This window comes from Clarias gariepinus, chromosome 28 (assembly GCF_024256425.1).
Source record: "Clarias gariepinus isolate MV-2021 ecotype Netherlands chromosome 28, CGAR_prim_01v2, whole genome shotgun sequence".
Lineage (NCBI taxonomy): Eukaryota > Metazoa > Chordata > Actinopteri > Siluriformes > Clariidae > Clarias > Clarias gariepinus.
This window is the reverse complement of record NC_071127.1, coordinates 5,590,275-5,604,639: the sequence shown is the minus strand read 5'-3', so window position 1 is coordinate 5,604,639 and position 14,365 is coordinate 5,590,275. Positions and strand designations below refer to the sequence as shown.

Sequence of the window (14,365 nt, the reverse complement as noted above, 5' to 3'; positions counted from 1 at the left end):
TCCAAGCGCCGCGAGAGAACCGCGTCAGATACCTCGAAGATCTCGAAGCCGGCGATGTCCAGGATGCCAATGAAGGACGCTCCCTGGCGCTTGGTCTTGTCCAGGGCTTTGTTGATGCGCATGACGAGCCAGCGGAACATCCTCTCGTACGTGGCTTTGGCCAGAGCCTCCACGGCGAACTCGGCCTGCTCCTGCGTCTGCGCCTTCTGAACGTAGTCCCGGCCCACCTTGATGCGGGGGCTCAGGATGGCCCGGATGAAGTCCGTCACGTTCATGCCCATCAGGTGGCACACCTTCTGTGCCGCTGGAGGGGGAAAAACATCGAGACGAGAGTGAGGATTAACAAGGTCTGGAGAAACATCACGATGGACACGTGTATATGGAGGGCATGAAATTATAAAAAGTGGGCGGGGCTAATTTTAAGTAAATCCTTTTGATGTAAATTCCTTTAAATAATATCAGCCCACGCCCATAGTAAAGGGCACGCTGGGATTTTGGGATGCATCACCTGTGTCATCGGGCATGGAGGCTTGGTCTGAGTGACGCTCCTTCTTAAAGCTGATGTTCCCCAGCTGCAGGACGGACGAGATGACACGCAGCAGACCTAAAAAACACACAAATATATCCAGGGATTAAGAACACAATATACCTTTTAAAGGTTTAAAAAGTGTGTCTGTGGTCTCTCTTCTCTCACCGATCTGCTCATCCTCAGGTATACTCATGATGCGCATGGCCTCCAGGGTCTCAGTGAACATGTCTTTGTCCTGTTGTCCGGGGATGGTCACGTTTCCGTTGGACAGGAAGCGATACTTGTTGTAGCCCTCCAGACACAACTCATCTACACACACATACACACACACACAGGTAAGTTTGGAGCAAAGTATAAAATCTAAACTTCGCAAGGGCTCTTGGACTAAAAAACACGTTAAAACACACAATGTCAGCGTGTGTGTGAGAGAGAGAATGATATCTGTCTCATTTCTTCACATTGCACAAGATAAACAGGCAGCAGATATGACTCCCACATAGCCTGCATACTGTATATTTGTGCTTAACTGATTGGCTGAGCAAACACAGCTGACTGTCTAAACATCCAGCAGGGGGCGCTGCTTACTAAAAGAAAGGTAAGTGATGTGTAATTCTGCAGGATCTGGGTTCGCTCTCATTTAGGAGTTCAGCTTTTAAAGTTGTGTGTGTGTGTGTAATGTCCTATTTAATTAAACTCCTGCTTCATGGACGTTCTGTAACACAGTAACCTTACATACACACACAAGTATATTATTTGAAAATGTCTGATGTCATTGTTTAGTTTAAAAACTATTTAATTGTTGATTATTTTTCTATAACTGTGCAACACTGAGGGGTTTTACTGCAGGTGTGTCTTGTGTCCTGTTACCTGCTCCAATACTGTACTCAGGGGGATAAGCTCATATAACCTGCAAACAGTGTGTATAAGAAATCTACACTGTGTATCAGTTTAAGCCCCTCTGCAGGAACGAGGAGCTTCGTGTGATCTGGAGTGAAACTTACTGCGCAATTTGTCTCCAGCTCCAGTGAGCATGTAGTAAAAGATGTGGAAGGTTCTTTCCTCCTTGGCCTGACGGATGGCGCGGGATTTCTCCAGCAGGTCTGAGGGAGGGTGCCGGTTAAGGAGCGGTGTGATTCGAAAGGACCGCTGCAGGGCATAGTCCATGGTGTGGAAGTGATTAAAACTCTATGAAGAGCGTAATCTAAGCATTACTGTCCACGTCAACCACTTAATCTTTGGTGCAGCTGGAGTTTTCATGTGTATGCCCACAAAACAGGGGGCAGGAGGGTGGTGCGCAAACTTTTGCACCCAGCTGTAGGCAGGAACATTTTTAGGAGTCTCTTAAGTAATTTAAAGAAAAAAAAGAAAAAAAAAAGAAAAGGAAAAAAAAAAAAAGTCTTGTCCAGTAGTTCCAGCAGCATACTTAAACCTGTCTGAGTGGGTGTGGCCAAAAATGTTAATGGGTAGACTTGATTTGCAGCCCCCTGTTTGCTCCTAACAGCACTCATTGAGCCAGATAACACCTGCTAGTTTAGTTTTACCCTCATCAGTCTTACGATTGGTCAGGATAAGACTCCACCCAGAATATACATAAGCCACACCCACTCAATATTATAACAGCCTCCATGTGGAATTCTGAACATCGGTTATTATTAGAAAGAGATTAAAAAAAGAAAGAATAAAAAAAGAAAGCAGTGTAAGGATACAGGTCTCGATGTTGGCGCCGACGATGTAACCGTTCACGTCGAAGTTGATTCTGATGAATTTACCCTGTTGGAAAGAAGAGAAACGTGTCTTCAGATAAAAGAACAAGTTAAAGACATGTTCATGTGACGTCACGGTGAGGTGCTTACGAATCTCGACGAGTTGTCATTCTTGACCGTCTTTGCGTTTCCGAATGCCTCCAGGATGGGGTTAGCCTGCAGTAGCTGCTTCTCCAGCTCCCCCTATGGGTAACACACACAACCACAAGCAATACACACACACTTTCAGCATGATGACAATTTTAAGCACCAACACACCGACATCCCAGACCCGAAAGAGAGAGAGAGCAGAGTGATGGCGGAATCTGCAGGACTTACCGTGGATTAGCGTCTCATCGACTGGCTACAAGTAGCGTAAGGAAAAGTGCAAATGTACACAATGCAGCGGGCACACACACACACACACACATATATATATAAAGCAGATCCAAGTGAAGTATGAACCCAAACAATAAAGGAAATCCATCACCTTGGAGAAACCCCATTAATTCATGCACAGCTGGAACCCATAACCAATCAGAAGTTAGATTACATTCAGCAAACTCAAATCTGATATAACATAAAAAAAAAAACATTATTATACAAAATAAAATCACATTTATAGACTCCTGGCGAAACACAAGAACAGCAACAACCTCACAAACTGAGGAATCCTTAATTGGAAAACATCAGGTTTACATGAATCAGACATAATCTGATTACCGCCAGCTACACGACGCACAGCGCTCGAGTGTCTCCTCTATTAAAAACCATGAACCATATCGATCAGTCTTAACGCGTTTTTTTTTTTTTTTAATAAGGAGATCAGATTAACACTACACATGCACCGAGTAGTCTGATTACACCGAGATAAATACAGGTGGATGTTTGGAATACACAGTGTAATCCGATATCTACACACACATTATCCGATAACTTCTGAAAACGTGTGGACGATTCAGACTTGTTCTCATGGTAATGCCAATAGCCCAGACGTCATGTTTACTTTCTGAATGTATAGCGACTATAGCAACCGACAGCAGCTCACACACTCAGCACTGCTTCCTGTGTCTGCGCGGAGAAGCGACTGGACTGGACATGGGCGCAATATCACCTCGGAGCAGGTGCGCGCTCCAGCCAGGGTTGGACTGCCAGCACGATTTACATGGTGCGAGTCCTCGCTGTGTGACGCCTGCCCGGGGTAAGTCAAACGAATTCATATGTATATATATTAACATTTTGAATATACACAACGAAATGCACACAAACTGTCTCTATGTGCCTGTCTTTCCCTGAATCTGTTTTGCTCTCCCTTTCTCCGTCTCACTTCAACACGTCTCACCTCGTGTCTCTGTCCCACCGCGTGTTTCACCTCGTGTGTCTCTGTCCCACCTCGTGTCTCTGTCCCACCGCGTGTCCCACCGCGTGTCTCTGTCCCACCTCGTGTCTCTGTCCCACCTCGTGTCTCTGTCCCACCGCGTGTCTCTGTCCCACCGCGTGTCTCTGTCCCACCGCGTGTCTCTGTCCCACCGCGTGTCTCTGTCCCACCGCGTGTCTCACCTCGTGTCTCTGTCCCACCACGTGTCTCAGTCTCTCTAGCTTATCGTTTCTCCCTGTACTCTACATCAATCTTTTTTTTTACTTTCCCTCTTTTTCTCACTGTCTCTAAGTCTGTTTTTCTGTCCCCCACCCATCTCTCTCTCGCTCCTTATTTCTCTTTCTGTCCGTATGCATCTCTCTTCCTCTCCGAGTCACTTTTTGTTTTTCTACAGTACGTGTCTCTCTCTCTCTCTTCCTGTCGTTTTTCTATTCTCATTGTCTCTCGTTTTCTCTCCTCGAGTCTTCCTCTCAGAGTCAATGTCCCTGTTTTGGTCTCCTTCTTTCGGTGTGTCTCTCTCTCTCTAAATATATTTACATTTTTTCTCGATGTACATCTCTTACACTCTTGTTGTGTCTCTGTCTGTGTTTGCTCGTGTCTCCCTCTCTTTCCCTCTCTCTCCGTGCCCCCTTCCTGAAGACGATAGCGCTTTTTTTTTTTCACACCACATGATTCATGTGAAAGTCCACGTTGCTCACACACATTGGATTTCACAAACAAACAAAACATCTCAAATGTGTTTGTGTGTGCGAGTATACCCATTATTCAGTTTACAAAAGCTCTGAAACGTGCCTCTGGATGTTTACACAGACACAAACACACACACACACACACACACACACACACACACACAGTTCAACAGGGTAAAACCTTGACCCGCCCAACTGAAATGACATCATAAAAGACAGGAAATCTAAATGGCGTGTCAGACACATTTAATCACAAAAAATAGAGAAAGTAAATTGATGTTTTTCATTTTCTTATTTTTCCTGCACCTCAAATCAACAACCCAAAAATGATTTCTGCAGAACAGGTAACCTTTAATCGCACAATAACCAAACCACAGCGTACACACACAAATGCAAAGCAAGCAACTCTCTCACTCTCACACACACACACACACACACACCAGCTGATCCCAAACCAGAACCCAAACACACATGAAGACCGAGGCCATTCAGACAGACTGGATTTGTCCAGTTTTGAACAAGCGTTTCATGACAGCTATAAGTGTGTGTGTGTGTTGGTGGTGGTTTAGAGAGCGTGTAGCGTGAGAGGCAAGTGTGTTTGGTGAAGGTTAGTAGAGACTGAGAGTGAGACTGGAACACGAGTGTGAAGGGTGTGTGAGCAGTGTGGAGTGATGTAGTTAGTGAGAAGGTGAGCGGTGTGGGAGCTCAGTCACATCTCTGGAGGGGTTTTAGGATAAAGCAGGGTGTTGAAATATGTTTTGGCACCCCTAGCTAAACGTTCCACACCATGTGACTTGACCCTAGCTCTCTCTCTCTCGTCTGTCTGAATGGCGTCTTTGCATTTCGCGTCGGCACCCGAGCCGTCCGACCGGCTATAGCTCCGCTACGCAGCGCACGTCAGCCGAGAGACAGACAGAAAGAGGGAGAGACAGAGAGACAGATATACAGAGAGAGAAAGAGAGATGGGCAGAATAGGGGGTAACTCACATGTGACAGGAACGAGCTCTGTTGATGGAAAAAAACAAACAAACCTCAAAGTCAAACACACACACACTTCTAAATTAAAATAAAGGATGAATGGATGACTCAGGAATGAAAACGCCATCTTCAGGTAAGACACGTTCCCGAAAGCGTCTGACCAATCAGCTCGATCTGTTCACTTCAGACTCCGCCCACTTCCAGTGTATGAGGTGATCAATCAAAGCACAGTTCTCTATAGTGTGTGTGTGTGTGTGTGTGTGTGTGTGTGTGTGTGTGTGATTAAATGACGTGTGTTTCAAACTGTAGATGAATAACATTTTCAGCATGAACACTCGTCCTACACACACACACACACACACACACACACACACGGAAGTGTGTCCTCAACATTTACACAGGTGATCTCATCCCGTCTCTCACACACACACACACACACACCCTTAATGAACCATCATTAGTGTTCACGAAGGGTAACAGACTGAACCCGTTTAAACAAACACTCAGAACACACACAGTATTTCTCTCTGTTTCATCATCACAGAGAGAGAGAGTGAGAGAAAGTGTGATGGGAGACAGAGGGGAAAAAAGAGAAAGTGAGAGAAAGACAGATAAATATGGTGTGGTGGAGGAGGGAAAAGGAGCAAGGGGCAGAAAAAAGGATCCAGAGACGATAAAGGGCAGAGAGACAAAAAAAGAGACTATGAGAAACAGAGGGTGGGACAAAGAGAGAGAGAGGGGCACACAGACTGATAGAAAAAGTGTGAGGGATGGAAAGGGACACAGATATACAGAAAGAGAGAATGACAGGGTTAGAGAGACCGAGAGACATGGAGAGGGGGACAGAGACACAAAGTGAAAAAGTGAAGGAGAAGGAGAGTTAGAGAGACAGACAGAGAGAGAGGGAGAGACAGACATACAGACAGAGACGGACAGAGAGAGAGAGACAAAGAGTTAGAGAGACAGACAGAGAGACGCTCTTACCTGGTCTTTCTTGGTCTTGTGAGAAGAAGCCACATGGGCCAGGTACTGAATAACTTTTTTCGTGTTCTCCGTTTTTCCAGCTCCAGACTCACCCCTGATGAAACACACACACACACACACACGTTATTGTACTACGTATTATCTGCAGTGATGCTGTGTGTGTGCTGAGGCATGTCACTCACGTGCACAGGATGGACTGATCCTCACGGTCTGGAGAAGAGACAGAGAGAGAGACAGAGGGAGAGACAGAAGCAGCAGCATGTTAGTGTTGTGCTTCAGTGTGACTCTTGCCTGCCAAACACAAGACTCGCAAACAGGAAGTGCTCATCCCACACACAGGAAACAAGATATTTCTGACTTTTTAAGTCTTTTTTCTCTGCCTCTCCAGAGTATGTACCAGCTAACATCCTGAGACCTGTCTGTGTGTGTGTGTACGTGTCCTACACACTCACCCTGCATCATGCTCCTGTACGCTGTGTCTGTGATGGCGTAGATGTGCGGGGGCATCTCGTGCCTCTTTTTGCCCTTGTACATGTCAACAATCTCCTCGGAGTAGATAGGCAGGTTCTTGTAAGGGTTGATCACCACGCAGAACAGCCCGGAGTACGTCTACACACACACACACACACACTATATATTCACACATGCATATATTAGACACACATCTATCTACAGTATGAGGGGTGTTTAAATCAAATCACTGGGACTTTCGATCGAGCAGAATAAAACAGTTTCGAAAGTATAAACTTCCTGCTACACTAATATTGGCTAAAGCCATGATCAGACTTTATACTTCATGCCTGAAACCCTAGCCTCCCAGGAACCCCATCAATGCCCCAAATATGTGGAAATGTCTTGCAGCAAGATCGGGCCTGTACAGGGGATGTGGCAAATAACTCCCAACCGAGTTCCTGTAATTTCCTGGTGGTGTTGAATGATTGTGTGTACAGTTCATACACACAGATGCGTCTTTTCCGCAAGTTGGTGACCCTAATTATCGAGGATTATTGAATCTGAATATTCACGGGAGCGACTGCGACCAGCTTTCAACCAGAGAGATGATAAATAAAGCATAATAAACAAATCAAACAATCACGCACCACTGTGGGCGGCGTAACACACTTGGAGGACAGCGCTACCTGCTCGTTTCACTTCCACTTGCGAGCTCACAGTCGCCCCTGATTGGCTGCAGATTAATGTGGGAGCGCCAAGTGCCCTAAATCCCACCCACCTCGCTGAGAGAGCTCGGCCAATTTGCTCTCTCTAGGCCCTCGGCTGCGAGAGGCTACAGCATGACCCGGGAATCGAACTAGCGATCTCCACATGCTAGGGTGAGCACTTTACCACTGCGCCACTACACTACCGGTGCTACTGATCCCTCAGGAGGAAGCGCTCAAGTTTACAAGAAGGAGCAGGTTTCAAGTTAGTCGTGTTGCTTTTCTCCTTCTCGCCCTTTCACACTCTCGTCACTCTGAGGTGTGCAGGCGTGTGAGGGAGGTTCCAGAGAGCCAGGGGCTGCATGGACAGGAGACAGCTGAGAACTCGTAATGTCTATCACGACTTCATTGATTTAAGCAAGCGTGCGGCTGAAACATCTTATGATCTCACTGTGTACAGCCTAACAATCATGAGGGAGGTATGTACAGCTGTCTGGAACCCCTTACTCTGTGTCTCTCTTACACACGTCTTTTTAGTCTTTCGGTCTCTATAGAGACGGTTGTTCTTTTCCTCACGGTATATTGTTCCCTGGCGTTTCCTGTTTACTGTTCAACTCTAAACAAGGAGAACAGATTCTCCCTCCCTCCCTCTCCCTCCCCTTTCAGAGTGTGTGTGTGTGTGTTAAGTAAGAAGCATTCCGGGACGAGTGATTAGAAGCTGAGTGAGTGCACAGGGAGATGCAGGACTGGATGGAGTCCAGGCAAGCCACGAGCTGATCCGGCACACACACATAATCTCGTCTAGCATCTGCACACACTCACCCACTTTGTCGCTCTCCCTCACACACGTACACACCTCACTCTCTTTGTCTAAATAACTGGATTTCAGTGTATAAACTTTAGGGAAACTAAATCAGGGAGGTAGAACAAGCGGCAGCGTGATCTCAAAGCTGCTTGCTAGCATGAATTTAGAACAATCAGTGTGCGGTGCAGCATGATGCGCCGTGTTCAGCAGCGTGCGATCAGACTTACATAGATAAGGCCGGAGTAGTATCTCTCCTTCAGGTTGTGCAGCACGGACGCTTCATTCAGGCACGTGAGCTCGGCCATGTCCTCCACCTTGTTGAACTTGGGCGGGTTCATCTTCTGGATGTCGTCCTTGTTGATGCGGACCTTCTTGCCCGAGTCGGCAAGCTCCACCACCACCTCGTCGCCGTGCTCCTCCCTGAGCGAGCCGGCCTCGAAGCCCAGGCGCTCAGATGGCACCCACACCATCTTCTTGGAGGCCCAGTCGGCCTGCGCCAGCGGATTGTTCACCAGCGAGCGGTCCACGTACAGGTACTTATCTGCAGCCGACATGGTTGCTGAGGAGAAACGATACCAAACAGGTTAAATTAGGATGAACAACAGTGGGGAAAAAAAACATTACTGTTTTAATTAATATTATAACAATAAACAAGTATGGAACAAAGAAATGAGGAAATTTATTAGCCTTGTGATCCACAAAATACATTTATATGAGATTTTTTTAAATAATGCTGATATGGTATTTTTTTTATGAATGATTGTTGATGCTTATATAAAAATAATTTTACATCATACTGTTCACTGTACACACACACAAAAAAAAAGCATCAGCTCTCTCTCTTTCTCTCATTTTCTCTCGTTTATTTGCTCAGGCTTTTCAGGCATGCAGAACATCTGATGGAAAAGAGAGATACCAGGCCTACACGCTTCCTGGTATAGATTTGCTTGTTGCAAAAGCATGAAACCCTCTGAGCTGGAGCGGACCCTGGGCGTGCCGATCTCCTCCCGTTTAAAAGCTACATTTCCTTAAAACCATGATGTTGTGCAACACCCGAATGGGGAAATAAATTAATTTAAAAAAAAAATAAATAAAAAACTCGCGCAAATCTGAAACATTTGCTCTGTGAAACAGATCTAATAACGTGATGTAATGTGCAAAGTGTTCAAATAAACATGCAGAAGAAAGTCACTTTGTTTCTGCAAGATGTCGAACAGCTAGTCAAGAAAAACAACGAAATTAAATTTTTTGTACATCCCAAAAGAAAAAAAAAAGAAAACTATGCAACAACTCAAGCGGTAATGCATAAAGGAAGCGAATTACTGCGCAAACTGAAAGCCTGTGCGGCCACGCCCTCCGTAATACTACAGAAACGACGGAGATGAACAAAAGCCACGTTGCCTTCAAACTGTATGTTCACAACCGTGGCGAACCTCTGGTCTTACAGCTCAGAACAGGACTCTTGGTTCTCCCTTGGTTAAGTTAGCGTGAAGAATAAAAGCATAATGTCCTGATTAAGCACATCAGTGAGTATATGTTAAACGCTGGCACGGAGGGAGCAGGAGGAGCATGCCAGGCTCGCTGTTTGTTAGTTAAACTGGTTCTGCGGGTTCGAACGTTACAAAAACACGCCATGGAGTATTCTGAAGTGACCTCGTCTCTCATTGGACCACGTTAATACTGGGGTGAAAGGTGGAGAGTCGGCTCCAAGTGTTTGCGACATCTCTTTCTGGGAAAACACAAAAGCCTGTAAATGTTAGATCTTACACAGGACTTCAGGAATGCAGAGTGCAGGATGTGTGTGTGCATGTGTGTAAGGGTTCGCTCACGCGCTGACCAATCACATTCCTTTTCTGGTCTCTGATCAGGGACCAGACGCTTTCCTCTGGGACAGTTCTGTCTCTCTTGGCTGGCCTTTGCAGTTTTAGACAAATTGCTTTGTTGATCGTATAGCGTGCCAAAATGACTTTTAAACAGATCTGGCCTCTTTTAAGCAAAGTTTCAGGGTAAAAAGTGCTTGATGGAACTGTAAGTGTGTGAAGTGTGTGTATGTGTGTTTAGGACGCGTGCCGACACCTCTCTCACCTTGGGAGCAGAAACACTGTTAAATAACCGAACCGCTACAAGCCCTGACACGACCCAGAAGGCCTTTGCCTTTCCCATGCTCGAGTGTTCCTTCCTGTGATGTGCGAAAGGTGACTCGACGGGTTTTCTGCAAGAAAGGAGGCTCTTGCGAAAAACCTGCAGCTTTTGAAAGCAAAGCAATTATGACTTGAGCTGAGCCCCGGCTTTCACTCCTTACACAGTTAGGATTTTCCCTTAATACACTCTTGCTGCAACAACTAATGTTTAAAAAAAAAAAAAAAAAAAAAAAAGCAGCTGGTTTCTTTCAGACTAGCAGAGAACGAGAAAGTACCAAAGAGAAGGCAGATAAATCTTTAGTTTAAGAAGCGAGCGGTTTACAAGCTTTTGTCAAAAGTTTAAAGCGGACATTTGTAACCAATAAAATTTTTTTTACTGTGTTTTAGTGCAGTAACTTAGCTTTATATCAGGCCTAAAAATACGAGCAGAATAAAAAAGAGAAAAAATAATTTAACAATTAAGTAAGGTTTTCATTAGCATTAACTATCAAGTCTTTAGAGCGTACGTATGCTTGTATTTCCTTCACAAACTTTTAGCAAATTAGCCATTTTGCTGCTTGGTTAAGTTAGCTAGCTGGCTAAGTAACTAGCAATTATGTCAAGGAGGGCGAATTCGCTAAAAATTTAACTAAAGATGCGCTGACCTAAATGTATGATTTATAACTAATAGTCATAATGTCATTAAATAACCAGAACCTATACGGAACGTTCCAGAACGCTCTAAAAGCAAGTTCAAACTGCTTAAAAGTCTCTTTTTTTTTAGCCAAATCCTCTTGCTAACACTCTCTTGCTAGAAGCCATGCACTTTCTTAAACAAAGAAAAAGTAAAAGTAAAGGTGTGGCCTCTGAGGGGAATCCAAGGTCAGTTTCCTTTTCACACAAAACAATCATGGAAATTTACTCAATAAAATTCCATAAATATCTCTGTGGGACTTTACAAGCGGAAAGAAGAAAATGGCTGAAATACATCTTCACAAGGTGTATTGAGGTCCTTTTTTGTGACTAAAACTGTATTTTTTTTTTTAAATAAGAAAAAGATTTCTTGAATAAACGTTTTTGGGGAACCTTTAGGAAAGTCAAACTAGGATGGCTAGCATGGTGTGCAGAGCTCTGAACTAGTTTACACACAACGTTAGCAGCTGCTCTTTACTTCTCTGGTTAGACTTTCCTCATGTTCTTAACTAAAAGTCACTCAAAATTTATGCTAGCTTGATAAAGTAAATGGGAGATCTGACAACCCCAACCCCCCCCCCCCCCCCCCCCACCTACTTCTTTTCACATTAGCTTGTATTTGGCCATTAATGTTATTGATTAATGTTTTGCTGAGTTTTTGGTTTTGTAAAACAGGATAAAGCAATGAACAGAAGAAAACTGCAGTGATATTGTATACATATACTTCAATATGGAGTTGGTCCCCCGTTTGCAGCTAGAACAGCTTTCACTCTTCTTGGAAGGCTGTCCGCAAGATGATGGAGTGTTTTTGTGGAAATTCATTCTGTAGAGCGTTTGTGAGGTCAGGCACTGATGTTGGATGAGAAGGCCTGGCTTTTTGCAATCTCCGTTCCGGTTCATCCCAAAGGAACCCGATGGGAGGTCAGGGCTCTTTGTGCGGGCCGGTCAAGCTCTTTTACGACAAACCATGTCTTTATAACCCTTGCTTTGTGCACTGGGACACAGTCATGTTGGGATAGAAAAGGGCCTTCCCCTTGTTAACTGTTGCCACAAAGTTGGAAGCATAGTATTGTCCAAGATGTCTTGGTATGCTAAAGTAGATTACGTTCCACTGGGGATAAGGGGCCTGATTAAAACACTTGAACATAATAATTAAAAAAAAGACTTTTGTCCATATAGTGTATATTTTAACTACTTTGAGTAGCACACCGGTTAGTTTTATTGTGTATTCCAAGAACATGTTAGCCTGTAATGTTAAACAAAAGCAATAGCTTCTGGAATCGCCTCGTGCCCTAGGGCTCCTGGGATGGGCTCCAGGTCCCCGTGACCCTGAATACAGGATGGCGCAGTCTAGAAAATGAGTGAGTGAGTGAGCTTCTGAAATCAGATTACTGAAAGAACAATCCAATTAACCCCAGGTAGAAAATCAACCTGAGCTTTAACGCAGCGCAAGTCTTTTGTACGTCTTTCATCCTGCAACCAGCACAGGACTCACAATATGACGCGTGTACATGTGAGAGAAAGGGCCATTCATACAGAGCTTTTTACCATATTGCATTAACACACACCCCAAGAGCCAAGACAGCGGGACTTTTCTTCTCACGACACCCCTCACCCCAGAGACGTGCACACACAGAGCCTCTAAACTCCGACCCCACAGCTGACTCCCATCACCACTCTTCCTGTAGTTCAACTTGGCAGAACCCTAAAATTAGTCCCCCCCATCCGATCCACCCCCGTCTTTTTCCTCCAACAGCCGCCTTGTTTCCCCCACCCAACTGCTGTAACGATGCTTTTTCTGTTTATTTAGTCCGCCCGGGTCACATTCCTGTCATACTCACATCTTATCAGAGTAAAGACAAAAGAGCAGGACAGTTTTAACAGTTTTACCTCTCAGGACAGGGCTAAACTCAAAGCTAAGGATACATCACCACGCAATACATTTTTAAGCAAGATTTTAAAGTGGATTATTATATACATTGTACAGTATATTTCTATTTTCTATTTTCAGTTTCTATTTTTAGTTCTATTTTTTCTAGTTAAATTTTATTTAAATTTTTTTATTTAAATTTTCTATCATATTTTTTCTATTGATATTTATTACTTATTATAAGCGTTAATTCTCTTTTTAAGGTCACTGGCGGTCGTGTAAGCATTTCACTACATTTCGTACTGTGTATGACTGTGTATGTGACAAATAAAATTTGAATTTGAATTTATTATAACTAAGCACAAAAGCACAGCCAGTGGTTGCAAGAATAAAAAAAATTATAAAAAATATTTGTACAGTACAGAACTAAGATGGAAGCGGACGATTGCTTTCTAGCCCAGACACTCGGGTCAGTTGACGGATTACACAGAGTTGCACTCCTCCAGGATCTGATCTCAGTTACCGCTGATTGTTTTATTTTTTTTCCCCATAACACATCACCGGTGATTGAGGATGTGAAACACAGCTGCGGGTGTCGTAAACACTAACAAGGTGGATTTTATTTCCTCAAAATGAAGAAGAAAGAAACCTTTGAAGAAGAAACTAAACGTAGACAAAATAAACACACTTTGTTCAATCAAAGTAGAAATTATGCAACAGGACAGACAACAGAACCCCAAGTTTAGAAGTGTGTATATGTGTATGAGATAAAGAGTGAGCGAGAGAAGTAATACTTCATATCATTCTTATTACGCAACTGACGAGTACTTGAGATTTCACTCTGGTCCTTATCTTCAAACCAAACACATCGTCTCTATACACACACACTGCCCTCTGACCGACGCGCCTTGAGGAAATACTGTTTATGTAAAACCAGTACAGTCTATAATAAGCTCATAAGTTCACTGAAGTAGAGCGAAACAGCAGGAAATGTGAAGACACTAAAAGGACTAGCTCGAATAAAAATGCTAACTGTGACTAATGCTCACTAAGAGAATGTGAAGTATCAGGTGAAGCGTTCCTCTTAAACACCAGTCAGACTACATACTGCTAAACCTTTAAAAGAATTATAAACTCCAGAAGGCAAGTGACAAACTCAAATTACCAGTAAAGGCTACGAATGAAACACACACAACCCTACACAGTCAAGACTTCTCTACTCAAAGCTAATGCTGCTGACACCTTAGGGAAATGTGGCCTGCTGGGAGAGCTTTGCTAATTTTACCCTTCTGTATCTCTACAACCTTGTAAACTAATGCAGAAGATCTGAGAGAAAATGCTAAAGATCAACTCAAAACATACTCTGATGGAAAAAAAAACAACTAAAATTAAGTAATGATTTTAGAAAACCCATTTCACC

The 14,365-nt window shown here is 44.0% G+C and overlaps 1 protein-coding gene across 2 annotated transcripts in view; it reads right to left on the bottom strand.

Annotated features, from left to right (window-relative positions):
- Positions 1–14,365, bottom strand: part of myh9b (myosin, heavy chain 9b, non-muscle) — a 46,211-nt gene that overhangs the window by 18,722 nt on the left and 13,124 nt on the right. Inside the window, exons 2-12 of one of the 2 annotated variants that reach the window (XM_053489859.1) lie at positions 8,490–8,821; positions 6,753–6,909; positions 6,483–6,510; positions 6,301–6,394; positions 5,326–5,343; positions 2,383–2,475; positions 2,236–2,299; positions 1,531–1,629; positions 695–838; positions 509–604; positions 33–304 (exon numbers count right to left, since the gene is read on the bottom strand). In XM_053489859.1, the coding sequence (XP_053345834.1) occupies positions 33–304; positions 509–604; positions 695–838; positions 1,531–1,629; positions 2,236–2,299; positions 2,383–2,475; positions 5,326–5,343; positions 6,301–6,394; positions 6,483–6,510; positions 6,753–6,909; positions 8,490–8,816 (1,392 nt within the window). In that variant the 5' untranslated portion in view covers positions 8,817–8,821. The remainder of the gene's footprint in view (positions 1–32; positions 305–508; positions 605–694; positions 839–1,530; positions 1,630–2,235; positions 2,300–2,382; positions 2,476–5,325; positions 5,344–6,300; positions 6,395–6,482; positions 6,511–6,752; positions 6,910–8,489; positions 8,822–14,365) is intronic. The other variant, XM_053489860.1, reaches the window with a different exon arrangement.